Source organism: Trematomus bernacchii, unplaced genomic scaffold (assembly GCF_902827165.1).
Source record: "Trematomus bernacchii unplaced genomic scaffold, fTreBer1.1, whole genome shotgun sequence".
In the NCBI taxonomy this organism is placed as follows: domain Eukaryota; kingdom Metazoa; phylum Chordata; class Actinopteri; order Perciformes; family Nototheniidae; genus Trematomus; species Trematomus bernacchii.
The window spans coordinates 4,196,541-4,210,950 of record NW_022987567.1 but is presented as its reverse complement, the minus strand read 5'-3'; the positions used below and the strand labels follow the sequence as shown (position 1 = coordinate 4,210,950).

Genomic DNA, 14,410 nt, shown 5'->3' with positions numbered 1-14,410 from the left:
TTTTTTGTAGTGACGAATGAAGTTGGATGTTGTGGTGGTCGTGTCACTGATCTTTATGCTGCAGACCCTGCATACCGCTGTTCTCTTCTTATTAGCGTCATCGACAACATAATCCTTGAATCCAAACTTCACTATTTTTGGAGTAACGCTAGCCGCTGCCATGTTAACTTAACTGACACTCCTGCCGTCTAGTGGGTTGCCAGGTTTGCGCGCATGGCGCTATAATCACCCAATCACGTTTTTCGAAAAAAATAAACGTAATATCTCACTACAAAAACAAACACAAATATTTAATTTTAAACAGTTAAGTCCTTTCAAGTCATCTGTCTCAGGCTTAAGTCAAGTCTCAAGTCATGAATACCAAGTCAAAGTCAAGCCAAGTCTTTTATCAATGTTAGTCAAGCAAGTCTCAAGTCAAAAAATATGCGACTCGAGTCTGACTCGAGTCAAGTCATGTGACTCGAGTCCCCACCTCTGGACACAGGTGGCGGGACTAACATTCAAAAACCCATACCTATCCGCATGAATTCGGAGGAAGATTCCTCACAGATGGCGGGCCTAAGCTTCACAAACACATCAAATCATTCCACTCACAAACACATCAAATCATTCCACTCACAAACACATCAAATCATTCCACTCCTTCAACCCAGAAATTCACTCCGCATTCAACCAAGAAATTTGAGAGATATTTACCAAGTTTGAGAGAACCTTACCGAGAGCAAAAACCCAGCTCTCCAGGGAGAGAGCTTTACCGGGAGAGAGCATACCAGGGGAACCCCCCCATCTCTCGAGAGTTTGCTCCCTCTCCACCAGTGTCTTTATGCTCAAAAACAGGATATAAAAACCTAAAGACACCTCCTCCATACCCATATTTGTGGAAACTGGGCATGGCCTCTGATGTACAGGACTGGACATGACCAGACATATTATATGGCTATGGCATAAGACACACCTTCCCATGTTTGTGTAAAAAGGACATGACCCCTACTCTGCAGGACTTGCAAAATATTATTCTCGGCTATGACATAACCACCTTTTTGGGGCCTCAATGTATTTCTCCTTAAGTCAGGAGCCCCCCTCCCTGTGTAATGCCTGTGAGGAAAAGAAAAAAAGGAAGAAACTGTCCTCTCTCTTATCAGTGACACCAGATACCACTGATATCAGTGTATCAGATACGTCATTGTCCATTTGATTCTTCCGGGTACGGCATGATGTCATGCGGTACCCGGAACAAAATGGACCAATCCGGAAGAGCTATGGCCACACCCAGCGGCGCTGGCCGCACCCTCTGCCAGCCTAACATTTACTGTTGGAAGCTCTGGTTCAGTTTACAATCGATCCAGTCATGCCAATGCCAAGGACCTGTTTCCTGAAATGTGAGGGGAAATCTGAGCTGTTTGTCCTACCGACGGAAGAACCACGACGAAGTCAGTGGTTGAAATGTCTGTTTAACACTGTTCCTTCAGAGGTTCGAAGAACGTTACTGTGTGCGCGGCATTTCACAGACGAAAGCTTCCAAAACATTGCCCAGTTTGAGGCCGGATATGCACAGCATTTGAAACTGAAGGACGATGCTATTCCTAGTTTGTTTGGACCGTTTGGAGCAGGGGAAGATTCGGGTACACAACCTGTAAGTTTGTGTATTTATCAAACAAGGTATCTACCACGACTGTTTAAATGTGTAAACGTGTTTCGGACTGCTAAGCCAGTGCTAACTGTGCTAACTAAGTTGCTAGCGTTTCCATATATCAACTCCAATATCAGCAGATGGCCTTACATACATGTATCTCATAGCAGGAGAATGTCTGCATTCACACACGAAATACTCATAGACAGTATACTCCGGGTGATTTACCGTACGGTCAGTCGCGAAACGTAATTACATTATAGCTGGCGTTCCTAGCATGTATGCTACCGAGCTAAACAACGGAGCTAGACATGAGTTTGCTCGGGAAAACATTGTTGTTATGCCAGCTACAATGAATGTAGCAGACTACCCGTATAAGATTGCAATTGTAAACATGTTCTTGATAGCCTAATATGAACCACTATCTGTTGTTCATAGTATAGTATAGTATAGTATAGTATAGTATAGTAGCCTATAGCATATTACACTGAACAACTAGCAAACGTAGGTTAGCATATTAGCTGGCAAGCTAACTGTGTTGATTAGATAGATAGATTAGATAGATACACACTCCTACCACAACTACTACTACTAACGAATCTAAAACAACTAAGTTTCTCTAATATTTTGTGATTTGCATTTGATTTCGTCCAGCCAGATCAGGAAACTCCTGGCGTATCTGGCGGACAACACACACACGGGATGACCCACTCTGATGCCTCGCCCTAAAAAGCCCCGGCAGCCGCTTACAAAGCTGCGATAGGCAAGATGCCGAAAACGCCTATAAGGAGAGGAATGGATGATATACAGTGTATATATGTATATTTACGCATGTTCATTTTGTACATTTTTAAAAATAAAGTTTGATGGAAATACTTAGTAGGCCTATCCTTTCTTCCCTGAATTATTTGCTCCTATAACATATCATTCATAAACCATGATTTGATTTCTCATCAAACAGTAGTAGTTTATTACAGGTAAAAATAACTTACTCTTCTATGACAACAGTTGTAGGTACAGTTCGGTTAGTTAGCGTATAAAATATACGGCTGTACCGAGGGCATTATAAGACTGTTGTTCCGCTGAGAGCGAGCCGAAAAAAGCACTGTTAGACATGGGCGGAGCCTCTCTGGTGGTTGACTAATCAGAACAGAGTGGCCGAGCTGACCAATCGGAGCACACTAGGCTCACAGGGAGGGGGGGGGCAAGAGCTCCAACGAGCCGTTTAGTGGAGAGAGTGAATATTGCTGAATACACATACTTTACAGAGATGCTGTATGCAAAACCAATGTGAGTTTGGAAAATTGCACAGTATAAATCTATTTTAGTATACCTCAACAATGGAATTATGATCAGTGGAAATGGCCATGACACCTCTCCTTTAAAGTTCCTTGTTTTCAACTGAAATTTGCACTACTGCTCAAAATAAATAATAAACAAACCTGGAATTATGCATTTGGGACTTTTTTTTGCTTTTTCTTGTTGTACCGAACCCTGACCCCCAAACCCAGGTACGTACCGAACCGTGAATTCTGTGAATGTAATGAGTTACACTACTTTATTACTTTTGAGTTACTTCACCAAAATAACCTCAAAAGAATGGCTAGGTATTTTAAATGCTAATATGTAGTTTAGTGCAGCTCATTATACATCCAGTGAAGGGCAATGTGGTATAGCATAAGGCTACAAACAACTTTTATTACAAGGCTTAGTTGAATACTCGATTCTGATTGTAAATTCTTAACATGTGACACGTTGTTAATCCAGTAGTACAGACCACTGAAAAGGACTATAATGAAGGTTGCTAAGGAGGATCAAGAAAGAGAAAGGAAAAGAGGTGAAAAGACGGAGCGCTGGACGTCAGATAAATCACCAGAAGAAGGCAGAGAGGAAGTAAACAATAACAGGAACAAGGAATGGGCTCTGTAGTTTAGTATGGCCGTGTAATAAGCGGGATAATGTGCAGCGAGGCGGTCATTATGGGGAAAAGAACACCCGACAGAAGGGTAAACACCAGGTTTACTAATCTAACTGCACAATGTTTCTCTGGTGTCGGAATGTCTCGCGATGTTAGTGAATTCTTACAAAAAAAAACACCATTTAATTCCGGGTTAAAATGTGATGTAACTGCGTTACTGAGAATTGTAACGGGTAGTATATTACCCAAATGTCATTAGTAATGCGTTACATTACTTCGTTACAGCAAAAAGTAATACATTACTGTAACTCCGTTACGTTTGTAACGCGTTCCACCCAACACTGCTCCTTACACACCGGGGACACATATTTATGTATAAAAGACATAAAAAAGTGCATTTTGCATACGAGGTCCCCTTTAAGTAAATGTATGCAATAATGCAAGTATGCACCTTCTTATGTAAAAGTAATGATACTGCATTAAAATGTTCCCTGTCAGTGTTTGATTTATGATGTTTCTTGATTATTGTCAGTGTTGCATTTTACTGCTGTACATGTTTAAGGTTGCAGTTCTATAAATGATTATAGATGAGGGAACCCGCAATCTGAATACACCCAAAATGTAATTTTGTATTTATTTTTATCTTTATTTGATTTTCTGTCTCAAGAGGAACAAATAAAAACATACATTTAACAATGAATATATCATTTAAAAATACATTTATAATGGGGAAGATAAATAGTGGAACAATTGCAAAAGGAAACATTTATTATTTTATGAATTAAATATTTTCTACATTTATTTTTTATATTACTTTTTAGTCAATATAATTGCATGATAATTAATTAATTCCTTATATGTAATGTATTCACTTGTCTTTAAATCAAATAAATTATTTTTCAGCTTAAAAAAAAGAGTTGAAAGTGTTAATAAAAAATGTAAAGTGTTAAGGGTCCCATGTCATGCTTTTCCGGTTATTACCCGTCCCCTTGTGTTATGTAGCTTTTTATGCATGTAAACGGTCTGCAAAGTCACAAACCCTCAAAAAAGTACACCCTGTAGCGAGTAAAACTCTAACACAGAAAATACCTGTCTATGCTGCCCCAGAACGCCTCGTTGGAGATTTTTCTTTTTCCATTTTTTCCTTCCGGGTCCTATTGACGTAACGAAGTCCAAATGGACCAATCCGCGGAGCTCCGCACACACACACACACTTGGAGCTCAGGCTGTGAGTGTGTGTGTGCTCAGGCTGAGCTCTGCGGTGTCTCGCAGGCCCCTTTACTGGTGTTGTTTCCTGGTTGCTGCGTGGGGTCTGCGAGACAGCGAGACACCGCGGAACTCAGCCTGAGCATACACGTAAACTCACAGCCAAGCTGTTTGCCACACACTCACAGCCTGAGAAAAGAAAAGGCTGAGTGAGTGTTTCTCCGCGATCCCAACTCGTCTATTACCAACATTCAGGGAGCTCTATGCAAGTCAATAGGACTCCCTGATAGTTGAAAATCGACGCTAAAGGTCCCCCCACTGCGTTTGATAGTGACGCCAAGGGATCCTGGTGTGTGAGGAGCTCCACGGATTGGTCCATTTGGGCATGGTTACGTAACATACTCACGTAACATACTCAGGAAGAAAACAATGGAAAAAGAGAAATCTCCAACGAGGCGTTCTGGGGCAGCATAGACATGTCTTTTCTGTATTAAGGCCCTGACACACCAGGCCGATATCAGCCGTCTTCGGTTGTCTGGCGGCAACGCGTTCCTTGTCGCTGAAAGTCAATTTGGTGTGTCCCAAACCCTCGGCCGTGACACGCGTTATTTGGCCTTTCACGGTCGACACCCGGCCAATTCAACATGTTGAATCGGCCGGGTGTCGGACACAAGCTATCGGGCCAAGAAACCACTCTGATCAGCTGTTCAGCTAGCAAATGAGAAGCGAAACGGAAGTGAGGGACGTAAACAAACGATTAAGGCACAGGACAGCAGCTAAACACCAGCAGGTGATACTTAAAGACATCAAACATAGCCCTTAAATGTCCTCTCTTACCTCCCACACATAGCAGGGACATCTCTGATATGGCGGGAACGTCCCCGGCTGTCCTCTGCTGAGAGCTCCGTGATTTTTTTGGTCAAGTCCGGTTTATTTGTCAGTATAAAGTTGCAGGATTAGTCTCAAGTACCTCAACATTGTCCTTAAGTACAGTGTCTAAGTAAATGAGATAGTGTCTACTGCTGTTCATTTACCTATAGAGTGGCGAAGTCCCTCCCCTTCCGGTGGACCTCCATGGGACCTTATTTCGGAAAAATTATGTATTGAAGTCAATGGAGAGAGAAAGATTATCTTTCGATCCCGTTTGAATTGTGCCACGAATTACACATATGATGTTTGTCAATTTAAAAGATAATTTTGCAAGTAAAAAAAAAAAAAATGTGTCGTAAAACTGTGAAGTAACACATTTGTTTGTGTGAAACGCTCAATGAACTACATCTCTGGTCAACAACACACGTCACCAAGATGGCCGTCACTACTGTCTTGTCAACAAAACGATTGACTATCCTCACTATCACCACAATGAAACACGTCCTGAAGAATGTCATGCAAAGCTGCCTGCCTGCCTTCCTTTGATTCTCTCTGAACTGCCTGGTCGTTTTAATGTTTAATGTCAACCATTTGTGCAGATAGCATGAAGTAGAGAAGATCGCTGATGCTAATGTTAGCTTTAGCATTTCTCCCCCGGGCTTAAATGGTGTATTATAGAATGATCACACCGGTGACAGTACTATTCAAAGGGTTCACGAAATATGACTACTACTCTTACTGTTTAACATTTTGGGTTACTTAATGTTACTTCATGTTAAGGCTAATAAAAATGACAAGGCTGTAATGCTAAGTAACGTGCTAGCTACTAGCTAGGTAGCTAACTTGATCAAGCCACTCCTGGTCCTTTCATCAGACGGGAAGCAAAAGAACGAGCAAGACCCATTGCTGGTATAATAACAACCTGGTACTAAGCACACAGGCATCTTGTTAAAGTTATCTTATCTTAGCCAGCGCCATATAGATAGATTATATCTATATTGCGCTGATCTTAGGTATCTGAATGGTGGAGGAAAACAATTGTGACATCACTTACGCGACTCTGGGATTTGTAGTCTTTCTAGTTACTTATTTTTCATAGTCTTATATTTCAACAGTTTTACGACAAACTGTGACTTTTTTGACATGGAAATGATTTTTTAAGATTGACAAACATCATATGTGTAATTCATGGCACAATTCAAACGGGATCGAAAGACAAGTTTTCTCTCCCCATTGACTTCAATGCATAATTTTTCCGAAATAAGGTCCCATTACCCGGAAGTAGGTGGGCGTGACTTCGCCACTCTATTGTGAGTCGCCTCGGATAAAATCATCACATGGAAATGTAAATTTAGCAAGAAGTGGCCATTATTACATTACATACATTACTACATTGCTGACTCAATAAACTACACACCAGCCAGAACACTGCGATCATCAAATGCAGGTCTATTAACTGTGATTTTATAGTATGTCTGCACTTTATGTGCTCATTTCATCATTCATGTATTTTTATATTCTAAAACATGTTTTCGATGGACGAGAGTGAAAATGGAACGCACACGCTATTTGCTGTTTGTTTATATCGCAGTCTGTTCTTCTTCTCTGTCTTCCGGTTGTTGCCTATTTTGAATGACGAATACACACTACCACCGCCTGTTGGTAAGGACAGTTATTGCCACTCACGCATGCGCAGTTCGTACGTGCTCGGCTGAAGTCTTTGCGGTGTATTCCAGTGTGACACATGGCCAAGACGCAGGAGAACTCGTAGATGGAACTGTCGGCGAGTTCTCTGGTGACGGCCTGGTGTGTCAGGGCCTTTAGAGTTGTACTCGCTACAGGGTGTACTTTGAGGGTTTGTGACTTTGCAGACCGTTTCCATGCATAAAAATCTAAACACACAAGGGGACGGTTAATAACCGGAAAAGAATGTCATGGAACCTTTAAGAAAAAAACAGCCTACATCACAGCTCTATATAGGGATTCATTTATCTTGTTGGTAGCTCATCCCTTAAAAACAGAAGTCTCAAAGTGATTATAATAACATGAAATATGAAGGGTCTATTTCAAGCTTGTTATGTAAATAAGTTATTAGGCTTTTTTTATATCAACAAAGATTTGTTAGAAAGTGTTATCAACATGAATTGACGGAATTTATTTTAAACGTGGGCTGAACACATGAATACTACTGTGTAATATATTTGTACATATATATTTAAGAATTACAATATGAGAAAAGCACAAGTTTAATTTGTGGGCCATATTTCATTATACTTTTTGAATTAGCTGAGGGCCAATTCAAAATGGCCAGGGACATTTGGCCCCCGGGCCGTAGTTTGGACACCCCTGGTTTAAAGTCTTGATTAAGAGTAAAGGGAACAGACCTGCTCTGTGTATCCGAAGCTGAGGCTGTAAAACAGCGTCCAGTAGTTTCTGGAGTCTCTTGTTCTCCTCTTTTGAACGAGACAGCTCCTCCTCGTACTCTGCCATCGTTTTTTCAAACAGAGCAAATATCTCTTCACCAGCAGGAGTGAGTAGCAGCTTCTTCAACGAAAGCAGCATTTGGACTTTACTCATGTTTACTAGATCACCTTTTCCTGCGAACTCCGTTAAACACACTGTTTCTTTCTCTCCATCAAACTCACAATCTGACTAGTGTTGACAACGTGTTTCCAGCTAGCATGCTAAGCTAGCTCCTATAGTCCGAGGTAAACGCTCCAGAAAAAAAGAGCACACAGTCCATTCGGAGGTTTATCCAAACGCACAGATTATGTATCAGTAGTGCTGGAGCTCACACAATGTCTCAGGAACAAAGAGAGAGAGAGAACCGTAGCGACCTAGAGACGAGACGCCATCTGGGTTCTTTTTCTTCTTCTTCTCTCGGTTTTTCTTCTTCTTCTTCTTCTTTGGTGTTTTTTTGGTGGTTGGCAAACCAACTTGTAAGTGCATTACCGCCACCAACTGGACTGGAAGAGAAGTGAGAAGCAGCCACTATTCGGGGTTGCAGTCCAAGGCCCTTTCTCATGTCATCAAATGTCCCTCCTCGACTCCTCGGTCCTCCGGTAGTGACCCGGAAATGAATTTTAGCGCGCCATGTTGAAGGACATCTCATTTCTCGAAATGCACATCGAGGACCGAGCATCGAGCGTCGAGGAGGCTCTCTGGAGGAGCTATAACCGAGGATACACTGATGGGTCCTCCACGTTCCTCCACGGCTCCTTCGTGGATGCATTTCCGGCAACAGTGATGTTTCAAAGAGTCGAGACGCACGGCCGGACTTATCTCAGCCAATGACAGCTCTGCATGCATCCCCTGGATATTATTTTATTAACTGCTTTCATCGCGACGCGATGTTTACAGTGAGAACAGCTGTGAGGTCCGTGCAGAAAGCAGAGCAGTGTGTATAATATATATCATATCACTCAGTATAACAGGCCTACTCTCTTTATTTGCTTTAGTTGAGTAGATATCTACAAACAAAGTCAATATTTTTCTAAAACCATTTCGTGCTTCACATAATAAAATACACAACGGCTGTAGCCTGATTATATGCTTTAGGAGCTGAAGGTGCGTGTGTGTGTGTGGTACAGTGTGTGCGTAGATGCAGTGGACAGACAGGTCTCAGTTGGTTTGGTGTCCTCTGCTTACTTGTAATACTTGTAAATAAAACTTTATTTCCCTCATTGTAGCGACCAGAGAGGGGGGGGGGGGATATATCCAGTCTCTGATAGTGTTACGTTATTATGAGAGTGCTCTGTTTGATTCTGAAATTGTATATATTTATATAAATATATACATATATGTGTGTGTGTGTGTGTGTGTGTGTCTGTGTGTCTGTGTCTGTGTGTATGTCCGCATCTGTAGCCTGTTATTGTCTCATTATACCGCACTGAATGAATTAAAAGTAAATATATAAGTCGTCATGAACACATCTGTCCATCAGACAGAGGGCTGCTGTGCCTCCTGTCATCATTAATGGACGTCTCTTTAAAATGACCGCTCAGAGGAGAGGAGTTCTCATTTCTCTAACCGCCTGCTGCTTCCCCTCCTCTCTCCTCGGTTCCCCTCCTCGGCTCCTCCGCTCGCATCTCCTGTGGGCGGGACTAAGTCTCGAGGATAGGAGTCGAGGAGGGGAGTCGAGGAGGGACATTTAAAGACATGAGAACAGGCCCAATAGTCCATTTGGCTTAGGAACCTTCCTAACCGAGTGAAATTACCCGTGGCCTTTCTTATTTCTCTAATTTCCCCTCCTCGACTCCTCGAATCCTCGATCCTCCGGAAGTGACCCGGAAATAGTTTTCGGCGCGCCATGTTGAAGGACATCTAGGTTGCGGTCGAATACTCCAAAAAAACAGCTCCTAAGTTCTAACCCTATCGTCTATTCCTTGACCTCGGAGTGAAACGTCATGGGGTTAAGGGATAGTGGATAGGAGAATTCAAAAGGATTTAGGAGAAGAGACTGCGGTACTTTAGAGAATCCGACTGCACTTTCACTATCTGACGTGTTTATGATGCGCCAGCGGAGGTCATAAATGTGCGTCTGCTGCTGTGGGGAAACTATGGAAACTACAGTTTTCTATACAGCGGACTACAACATGGATGTTTAATAAGAACGAGGGGCTACTGTAAACTCATCTAGAGACTCTGCACCGTGCTCTGATACTGTTGTTTTATGCTTTATGAACGGGGACAACAGAGAAACATATTCTTCATGACCAAAGTTGGAATTGAAATAAAAAAGGAAAGTGAAACTTATGCTCGTCACCCTCTCCCTCCGGTCCACATTAATACAAATGATCCCAATACGTATGATTGTATGAAAAGATCTTAAAATCAATACAAATGTATTTATTATAAACGTTAGTCCTTAACATCTATCACTGTGTATATCACCATTCAAACATCTTTTAAAAGTTGAACAAACCCCACACAGCTCAGTAAAGACTGAAATGTTGACTTTATTTGATCATTTCAGTAAAAACTAACGTTCATATTTCTCTTTTTGATTATAATACTGATGAACGTTCAAAACAAAGCACTTTGGCAACTTACCACATACGTTTTAAAATGCTTAATAAGCACCGTAACTTTCATGGTATCATTTCTCGTTCATAATCGGTTGTTTCCGTGAACGGCCGACTGTTGTGTGACGGCCGACTGTTGTGTGACGGCAAATGCCGCGGCCGCAAGGCATTGTGGGGCAGCATTTTCTCCTCTCCTTTCGGTTAGGGAGGTCCAGTGGTTCCTAAGCTAAAGGAGGTTATAAAGGAAGTTTGAAACCTCCTTTCCTTTTAATTTAGAGAATTCGAACGGCACTTATCATGGCTGCCACTGAGGGACTTCCGGGTCATTTCACTCCGTTAGGAAGGTTCCTAAGCTAAATGGACTATTCGACCGCAACCCTAATTTCTCTAAATGCACATCGAGGACCGAGGATCGAGCGTCGAGGAGGCTCTCTGGAGGAGCTATAATCGAGGATACACTGATGGGTCCTCCACGGTCCTCCACGGATGCATTTCCGGCAACAGTGATGTTTAAAAGAGTTGTGAAGCATGGCCGGACTTATCTCAGCCAATGACAGCTCTGCATGCATCCCCTGGATATTATTTTATTAACTGCTTTCATCGCGACGCAATGTTTACAGTGAGAACAGCTGTGAGGTCCGTGCAGAAAGGAGAGCAGTGTGTATAATACATATCACTCAGTATAACAGGCCTACATTACTCTCTTTATTTGCTTTAGGTTAGTAGATATCTACAAACAAAGAGTCAATATTTATCTAAAACAATTTAGTGCTTCACATAATAAAATACACAATGGCTGTAGCCTGATATTATATGCTTTAGGAGCTGTAGGTGCGTGTTGTACAGTGTGTAGGTGCATGTGGTACAGTGTGTGTGTGTGTGTGTGTGTGTGTGTGTGTGTGTGTGTGTGTGTGTGTGTGTGTGTGTGTGGTGTGTGTGTGTGTGTGTGTGTGCATGGATGCGGCGGACAGACAGGTCTCAGTTGGTTTGGTGTCCAATGCTTCGTTTTAATACTTGTAAATAAAACTTTTGGCCCGTAATTTCATTTCCTCATTGTAGCGACCAGAAAGGGGGGGGGGGGGGGAGTGCTCTCCTACTTGTTTGATTGTGAAATTGTATATATTTATATAAATATATATATATATATGTGTGTGTGTGTATGTCCGCATCTTTAGCCTGTTATTGTCTCATTATACCATACTGTGAATGAATTAAAAGTAAATATATAAGTCATCATGAACACAGTTCTGTCCATCAGACAGAGGGCCCGGCTGTGCCTCCTGTCATCATTAATGGCAACACAGGGAGTTGAAGATGTGGAGCTGCTGGTCGATGTGCAGCGCCAGGAGCTGCTGGATCACCTTGCTGGGGTTCGGGCCCCTGAGAGGAGAGGGAAGATAATTAAGGAGGGAAATTACTAAGATTATAACCATCAAATCTCACCATCGATCCCAAATAAATTGAAGGGCGGTAGAAGAATAAATACAAAAAACATGAACATAACCTTTAAGTTTATTTATTTATTTGTATTATATATACTATTTTGTATGTTCTTTCCCACTATGACTATGTATGTCATTAAGTATAGTATTCCTGTCATAATATATTTTTTCTTTATTATTTCTTGTTGGCTGTTCTGTTTGTCTTCTATGTTGAAAAAGGGACAAGAGACAGAGATAACTCTTTAATGATTATTAGCAAGCTAGCTAATTTAATGTTCAACCAACAGTTTGTTTTCTTCAAGAAATAAAATGCTTTCTCTAACAGTCGGAAATAAAAAAAATAACCACTAACTTTGATGATGAATTCCTTCACTATCACTGTACATTGCTAATTAGGTTATAAAACATATTAACAAACCATAGCTGTGTGTTTACCTGATGAAGCTGGCAATGTAGATGTTAACAAATGTCGCCATGAGGTACTGGCAGTCGAACCGGTCCATAATGCCACCGTGACCCGGGATCGTGTTAGCAAACTCCTGGAAGAACAGACAATAGTAGCCTACATGTGATCAGACTGCTGATATGCGTATAATATAAATGGAGCAAAGACAACAGACATTAAAAGGGATAGTTGGAGTGTTTTGAAGAAAACAAATGTGTCAAAAATCCCTACTTTGATCTTGAAGGCTCTCTTGAAGCCGCTGGCGAAGAATCCTCCGAAGGGTCCCATGATGGAGGCAAGAAGGAGAGAGCGATGCTGTGGATCTGGAACGGATACAGACGCACCGTGGTCTGCGGAGACAAAGAACATGTGTCAGACTGAAACAGAGACCAGCAGTTCAATCAAACTAAACTAGTTACTAGTGCTTTGGCTAAAATAGGACTTGCATCCCCAGGCTTTTAGTATCAGAAAAATATAATGAGGTTGAAACGTATGATAAAAACCTGGTGTTAAACGGGACTTCGGTTCTGTTAATATACTCTAGAAACAACATTTAGATATATTTTAACTTTACTTAATGAGTAACACAGAATTACAACTAAATAACATAGCTGACACAATTAAAACTAGCTGAAACTACAGGCTAGGTCCTGACATCAATGTAATAAGCTTTTAGTCTGCAATGTGTAATGTTTGACCTGTTAGGAATAAACCGTCTATATTTTTTTATAGCTTTACAGAGATGCTGTATTATATCGGTTTGGCATTGTCCACTTCCAAAGTGTTTGAAAGGTTGCTACACAAATACATTATTCTACAAATATTACGGATTCCTCTTGTTTTTTGGCATACTGGATTTGCAATATAGTGATTTTATTGTTTCATAGTTACATGAATGTTTATATGACTTGTGATGCCAGAAAACAGGAAGGACAGATGAAGGTCAGGAGAGTCTTACCCATCCGGTGAAGGACTCCAGGACGGAGGGCAGGGCGTAGTCCTGCAGCTGGAAAAGCTCTGACGGCTCGCAGTCCACCTGGAACCGGTTGTAGTCGTTGTGGAACTCGAACAGGCAGACGAAGTAACGCCAGCCGGACATCACGTAGGAGAGCTGGGGGAGAACAAGCTCCAAACACTTTTTTTTTACGGTATCACAGTTTCGTTCTTGTTAATTTACAACTTTATGAGTTATTTCCCAGACTAATACACCCTTCCGCTGGCTTTAAACCGACATAGGCCCCAAAACACTGTAATATCCTTCTCTTTGTGAACATAGAGCCTGGATCATGACCAAAAATGTGTTTATAAGTGTTTAAATCTGCAGTTTAACTTCCAGTCGTCTCATTAATAAATGTCAGACTTGCAGTGTGGTATAAGAGGCAAAATAAATCCATAAAATGCAAAGCGTTAAATGTGTACAGAGGGCGACACCATCTGGGGCCTCATTTATAACGCCTTGCTAGGATTGACGTGAGAAGGTTGCTTACGTAGTGCAAAGCAAACAAATAGGTACAGAAATGTTCCGACATTTTCCGATTCACAAAACATTGCGTACCGGCGAGGGAAGTGCGTACCGGCACTTCATACGCCTGTTTCCCTTTATAAATCACAATCGACTCGTAACGCCCATATTTGCCTATAAATAGTCAAAGAAACGCCCATTCATTCATTCATTTTGACTGACTGCATGAAGAAGATCGCAGGAAATTACGACCGAACAGCTAAAAAAGACATCTCACACCGTGTCAGATTTTGGTTATTTTGGGGAGGTCGAGATAAATCATATTGTTTGGTGGATGCAGTTTGAACCAGAGTAGCAGCATGGAGGTCGGATCGTCACCAAAATAAACAAATAAGTGGTCCGAAAAAAGTTAA

General features: G+C 41.6%; 1 protein-coding gene across 2 annotated transcripts; it reads right to left on the bottom strand.

Annotated features, from left to right (window-relative positions):
- Positions 1-11,879: 11,879 nt before the first annotated feature.
- Positions 11,880-13,940, bottom strand: LOC117478999 (phosphatidate cytidylyltransferase 2-like). Of its 2 annotated transcripts, XM_034125998.1 has the most exons (4): positions 13,494-13,940; positions 12,767-12,885; positions 12,526-12,629; positions 11,880-12,028 (listed from the first exon to the last, which is right to left on the bottom strand). In XM_034125998.1, exons 1-4 carry the CDS (start codon positions 13,495-13,497, stop codon positions 11,938-11,940), a joined length of 318 nt encoding a protein of 105 aa, XP_033981889.1. In that variant the 5' UTR covers positions 13,498-13,940; the 3' UTR covers positions 11,880-11,937. The 2 variants fall into 2 exon arrangements, with proteins under 2 accessions (XP_033981889.1, XP_033981887.1); XM_034125996.1 differs by lacking the exon at positions 13,494-13,940 and having other exon boundaries at positions 12,767-13,428.
- Positions 13,941-14,410: the final 470 nt, after the last annotated feature.

Excerpts from the sequence above, each read along its gene's own strand:
- LOC117478999 (XM_034125996.1), bottom strand. The coding sequence starts at position 12,904 with ATGTTCTTTGTCTCCGCAGACCACGGTGCGTCTGTATCCGTTCCAGAT. Across the intron at positions 12,630-12,766 it reads AGAGAGCCTTCAAGATCAAA|GAGTTTGCTAACACGATCCC; the intron begins GTAGGGATTTTT and ends CTGTTCTTCCAG. Across the intron at positions 12,029-12,525 it reads TACATTGCCAGCTTCATCAG|GGGCCCGAACCCCAGCAAGG; the intron begins GTAAACACACAG and ends CTCTCCTCTCAG.